At 39.2% G+C, this 6,000-nt stretch overlaps 1 protein-coding gene and 1 long non-coding RNA gene across 2 annotated transcripts; both read left to right on the top strand.

Annotated features, from left to right (window-relative positions):
* The first annotated feature begins 288 nt into the window (after nt 1–288).
* On the top strand, nt 289–1,457 carry LOC138906358 (uncharacterized). Its single transcript, XR_011413621.1, has 2 exons — nt 289–734; nt 834–1,457. It is a non-coding gene; the product is annotated as an uncharacterized lncRNA (long non-coding RNA).
* A 2,838-nt stretch (nt 1,458–4,295) lies between these two features.
* On the top strand, nt 4,296–4,945 carry LOC138904265 (uncharacterized). The gene is made up of 2 exons (XM_070192770.1): nt 4,296–4,395; nt 4,494–4,945. Exons 1-2 carry the CDS (start codon nt 4,296–4,298, stop codon nt 4,943–4,945), a joined length of 552 nt encoding a protein of 183 aa, XP_070048871.1.
* Nucleotides 4,946–6,000: the final 1,055 nt, after the last annotated feature.

Here is a 6,000-nt window from a genome sequence, read left to right as displayed (position 1 = left end):
AAATGGTCAAATATATTCATGTACTATTGAAAAAGATTTAAAAATACCCTACATTATACTATTTGATTATTTTATCTCATACTGTTATACTATTATTCAAATATACCTCTCAATTGGATGGACTGCCACGTGGCACCTCAAAATTAAAGAGACACATCCCCTTTTTTACCCGATTTATTTCCCCTCTACCCATAACTCTGACCTAATTTAGTTCTTTAAAAAACAAAACTTAAACGAGTGGACTCAACTTCCATGAATATCTTCTCTACTTTTTCTCTTTTCTTTTTCATTTCCTTTACCTTTAATTTCTTCTATATTTTTTTCTTACTCCTTACCCGTTATAACAGAAACGATTGTATATAAATCCATAGATTGATTTTGGGTTTACATGAAATCAAAAACAATTCTATCCATATATCTGTCAACCACATCCAATGAGAGAGCGAAGTATTTTGGTTTTGAAATCATGGCCTTACTGAAGAAGAAAAGGCACCCATCTTCTCTAACATCTCATTCTTTTGGCATGAAACTTGGGCTAAAATTTCAACCAAACATAAATAGATTTCCAAGAACAAGAGGACTCGGGTTCGATTACCAGAATTTTAAAGCTCAAGTCTGCATTTTTATCAGACAAGTAGAAGGCAACCACGTCATGCCTGCAAAATTGCGCGTGGATTGTCTCAATGCTTAACCTTGTCAGCAAAGAAATTGAAAATTATCATTGTCTATGATAAGTGGGGATTTTAACTACTTATTAGCACATTTTAACTTTTGTTTTAGTCTAAAAGTATTGAATTGTGTTCCCAAAACTGATGAAATGTGCTAAACTGCAGGAATATTGGAAGATGGACTCCCGAGATGAAATCCAACTCAAAAAGGAGTAATCTACACCAAAGGCAATAAAAGGCACTGCCATAAGCTCACAAAGTGCGGACCGCACATGAATTGTGCAACCGCAAAACCTGGGCTAGGAACAAAGTTCAGAGAATGTGCAAATTCTCAAGTTTCAAGTCCCTTAGAAGTGCGGACCGCACAAGAATTGTGCGGCCGCAGAAGTAAATGTGCGGACCGCAGAACCAAGTTGCGACCGCAGTTACAAATCTGCGGACTGCAGAAAGATTGCTTCGCGGCCGCATATCAGAATTATGCGGCCGAAGACCTCCAAGTCCTGATAAGTTGAAGAAATATGCGGACCGCACATGAAATTGTGCGGCCACAGAACCTCCCGAGGGGCATTTTTGTCCGAAATTATCAGCTTTGTATAAATAGAAGAGTTTCACGAAATTAGGTCAACTTTTGACATCAGTAGCTACAATAGGCGTTTCTCTTTACTTCTTTTAGTAGTTTTTCATATTTTGGGATATTTTAACATACATTTTATCATTTTAATTTCACAATATGAGTTTATTTATCATTTCTTCTTCTATTTCTTCAATCTCAAGCATGAGTAGCTAGATTTTTACTAGGGTTGTGATCCAACCCTAGTGTGAAAACTTTATGGGTATTTAACTTAATGCTTGTTTATGGTTGGGTGTTTATTATTTAACATTGTTCATGCTTTAATTTGTGAAATTAATGGTTGTAAATATTAGTTCATGCCTTTTTGGCTTAGTCTCTACTTGAAAAAGAGAGATTTAGTCTAGGACAGCTTGGCTAACAAAAAATTGGGTCAATCGAGAGATTGATAATCCCAATTAAACGGTCCAACCTAGAGATAGTAATAACCCGACTTGAGCTTTTATCAACCGTTTTGTGCAATACCCATTTGGACTTTAGAAAGTCAAATTGGGCAAAATTAATTTCTGACCGAGAGGTATTGAGTGGGTAATTGAGAGTTGATAGCTATAATACACCTCGATCAACAAAATAAGCATTAAGGTCTATATCTCATACGGCAAACACCTAGATGATGGTCATAGCCATATGCTTTTTACAAAACTTGTAAAACAACAAAAACAATTTCTTAGTTTCATTTCTTAACTTTGCAATCTTAGCTTAAATTAGATATAGAATCAACCCCAATTTATGAAAGTGTAAATTGAGGTCGTTCAAACTCACGTACTACAATATATACGCCTAACTTCCATATATAACTCCCTGTGGAAATCGACTCCAACTCTTGTTGGGTACTATTATTGTAATCGACCATTCCATAACCTTGAATTGTGGTGTGAAATTGGACGAGATCAATTTTTGGCATCGTTGCCGGGGAGTTAAAAAAATGGTGTTAAATATATATTTAGGTGTGTTTTTGAAATATCTTCTTTTCCTTCCTTGTTACTAACGTGTTGAAAAATTGTAGGTGCAATCATGTCAAACAATAAGCTCGGAAACATAACTTTGGGGGATATGGACGTTGAAGATGATCAAATGGATGAGGTCCCTCTTGAACCTCAAGCAAATTGACTAGGCCGAGCGCCTCATGACAATGTACCCGCTCCACCCCATCCCACCCCCACCTCCACCAAGAGAGGCTCCACACCAGGTGTTGACGAATAAAGGGTATGCAAGTACTATAGTCCCTCCCCGTATTAGGGTGGGCAACTTTCAAATAACCAACGTGATGCTCACTTTGCTCGAGCAACGAGGGTTTTTCACCGGTGGACTAGGTCAAAATGCATACAAACACTTGAAGAGGTTCGTAGATACTTGTTGGGGAGAGTAAACAAACTAATGTCTCCGAAGATGCTTTGAGGCTAAGGCTTTTTCCCTTCTCTCTATGGGGGAAAGCTTTAGATTGGTTGGAATATTTGCCAAATTATTCCATTCATACTTGGGATGAACTAGCGGAGAAATTTATTTCAAAGTACTTCTCTTCTGGGCACATGACTATTCTTCGGGATGAAATTCTAGCATTCAAGCAAGAGCCCAGTGAACCACTATATAAGATATGGAAAAAATATAGAACAATGGTGAAAGAGTGTCCCAACAGCGATATGACGGAGAACATGATTCAACAAACTTTCTATCGGAGGATCAATACAACCAACCAATGTGTAGTGAATTAACTTGCTGGTGGGAACTTCATGACTACGCCTTATGCAGAGGCATGTGATATTTTGGATGAGATGGTGGATACTTCATCGACATGAAAATCCCGAGCTAATGTTCCACAGGGTGATCCCAATATGATTCACCTTCACAAAGAATTACATGACCATGGGTAAGCCATACCCGAGGACCACCATGAACCAATTGGCAAAGGCTTGACTTCAACAAGTGCAAAACCCGAGGCAAGTCAATGCAATGAAAGGAGTAAGTATGATGGTGAACAAACGGAGAACAAAGAATCCGCAAGTACAACAAAGAGTAGAAAATTTTGTGCAAGAAGATAGTGGGTTTGAGCAAGAGGATTCCTACAATGACCAAGAAGAAGAGGTCCAATATATGAACAACTTTCAAGGGCAAAGAAACAACTTCCAAGGCCCAAGCCAACAACAATGGAGACCTCAAAACAATCAAGGAAATTGGAATTCTCACAATCAAGATAATTGGAGTGGTGGAAACAATCAAAGCAATTGGAATAACGACAACAATCAAGGCAATTGGAGTGGAGGAAATAATCAAAGGAATTGGCATAACAACAATAACCAAGGCAATTGGGGAGGCAACAATCAAGGCGGGTGGAATAAAAATCAAGGAAATCGGGGGTCGGGTTTTCAAAGGCCCCCAGTGTATCAACAACCAAATAGCAATGAAGTGTGTTCTTTCGTGGACTTGGTGACCGATATGATTATTGATGATACAAGTGCCATGATTAATGTGGATGATATGTTGGAGGATGTCTTGCTCAACTTTGATGATGACGAGATGGATGGCTTTATGGAATATGTGAATTCTTTACAAGGAATGGGGTCGTACAACTATGCGCCCCAGAAACTTTCCTTGGATCTTGAAAATAGGAAAACTCCTCCTATAAAGCCTTCAATTGAAGAGCCTTCTACCTTGGAGTTGAAGCCATTACCTTCACATCTTCGGTATGAATTTCTTGGTCCTTGTTCTACTTTACCGGTTATTTTTTCCTCTTATTTGACTAACGTGCAAGTTGACTCTACATTGGCGGTGCTCCACAAGAGGAAGAAGGCTATTGGGTGGACTTTGGTGGATATTCGAGGAATAAGCCCCGCATTTTGCATGCACAAGATTAAATTGGAGGAGGATTCCAACCCATATATTGAACATCAAAGGAGACTCGATGAAGCTATGCAAGACGTGGTCAAAAAGGAAATTATCAAGTAATTGGATGTCGGGGTTGTCTACCCCATTTCCGATAGTTTGTGGACTTCTTCGGTGCAATGTGTCCCAAAGAAGGGGGCATGATAGTGGTCACCAATGACAAGAATGAGTTGATTCCCATAAGAACGGTGACCACGTGGAGAGTGTGTATGGACTATCGTAAGCTAAAAAAGTCACGAGGAAGGATCATTTTCCACTTCACTTCCTTGACCAAATGCTTGATAGGTTGGTCAGTCGTGCTTTCTATTACTTTCTAGATGGATTGATGTTTGGAAAATCTTGTCATCTTCCGGTGGAACTTGAGCACAAAGCAATGTGGGCTTTAAAGAAATTGAATCTTGATTGGGATGCAACTGCTAACTTGCGGGTTGCACATTTGAATGAATTGGATGAGTTCCGGTACCATGCCTATGCATGTTTGTCCTTTTACAAAGAGAAGATGAAAAACCTCCATGACAAATACATTCAAAACAAAGAGTTCAAAGAGGGTGATTTTGCATTGTTGTTCAACTCACGGTTGAGGATGTTTCCCGAAAAATTAAAGTCTAAATGGAGTGGCCCGTTTGAAGTCGTGGGTGTGACACCATTTGGTGCATTGGACTTGAAGAACAAAAATGATGAGGTATTCCGAGTCAATGGTCACCGGGTAAAGCATTATCTGGGAAAAGTTTGTGACTGTCACATTGTGGCAGTGATTCATTTCAAATAATGGTAGTCTACATCGTGCCGCGATATTAAATCGGGCACTTCTTGGGAGGCAACCCATGTTCATTTTTCTTTCCTTTTCGTCTTTTGTAGTTAGGTGTTATTTTGGTGCTAACTAGTTTTTAAGTATGTTGCAGGAATGAGTGTGCTTTACAGTAATTATGCCTAGAAAATTGGCTGAGTGAAAGAAGTGCAGACCGCAAAATGTTGGTTGCTACAACAAAAAGTGATCTGCGGCTACACAATTACACTGCGGACCGCATAATTTGAAAGGGAAAAATGACAACTCTCTGAAATTGGTTTGTCAGAGAAATGGCCAAAGTGCGTCCGCACGACAAAATCTGTGGTCTGTAACAAATTCTGCGGCCGCACCAAAAATTCTGTGGACCGCAGCACAGAAGGGCTTCTGAGCCTCCAGGTAACAGAGTGCGGACCGCAATAGGAATTTTGCGGCCGCACTCAACACTCTTTCCCTCAGTCAAAATCGTCTAGTATAAATAGAAGGCCTAGGGCTACTGTTACCCTTTTTTCCCACTCTGAGCATTCACAAGTCTCAAACACTAAAATCATCTGATAAATCATCTGCCACACATACTCAACATATGTGATCACTCATTTGCACTACTTCAAATCTGGTATGCCTCAATTACTTGTAGAATTTTTCAATTTTTAGTTTAATTTACCACTTGTTAGTTAGTTTTAAGTCAATTGTCAATAGAATTCAATTATACAACCATGTGGGGTTAAAACTGTAGTGGGTCAAGTAATACTTACTCTATGGGGAATAGATAAATTGGTTTTCATGATTATACACTACCACTATGTCAAATTTGTGCAAAAATTGCAAACCCTAGAACTCTGATCATAACTGTGTTGAAATCTGCAGTCGCACAAGAAATTGTGCGGTCAGCAGAAGTTGAAATTAGGGTACTTTAGTCAAGCATGAGTCTGCGGCCGCAATGAAAAATGTGTGGATCGCGAAAATCCCATCACGGTTGTAGAACAACTAGTTCTCTGTTATGAGAGAGTTGTCAATTTGATGACTCACATGTGCGGCCG

The sequence above is a fragment of the Nicotiana tomentosiformis genome, chromosome 2 (assembly GCF_000390325.3).
Source record: "Nicotiana tomentosiformis chromosome 2, ASM39032v3, whole genome shotgun sequence".
NCBI classification, from domain to species: Eukaryota; Viridiplantae; Streptophyta; class Magnoliopsida; order Solanales; family Solanaceae; genus Nicotiana; species Nicotiana tomentosiformis.
Note: the sequence above shows the minus strand (reverse complement) of the source record. Positions and strands in the feature narration are given on the sequence as shown.

Excerpts from the sequence above, each read along its gene's own strand:
- LOC138904265 (XM_070192770.1), top strand. The coding sequence starts at position 4,296 with ATGTGTCCCAAAGAAGGGGGCATGATAGTGGTCACCAATGACAAGAAT. Across the intron at positions 4,396-4,493 it reads GAGAGTGTGTATGGACTATC|ATGGATTGATGTTTGGAAAA; the intron begins GTAAGCTAAAAA and ends ATTACTTTCTAG.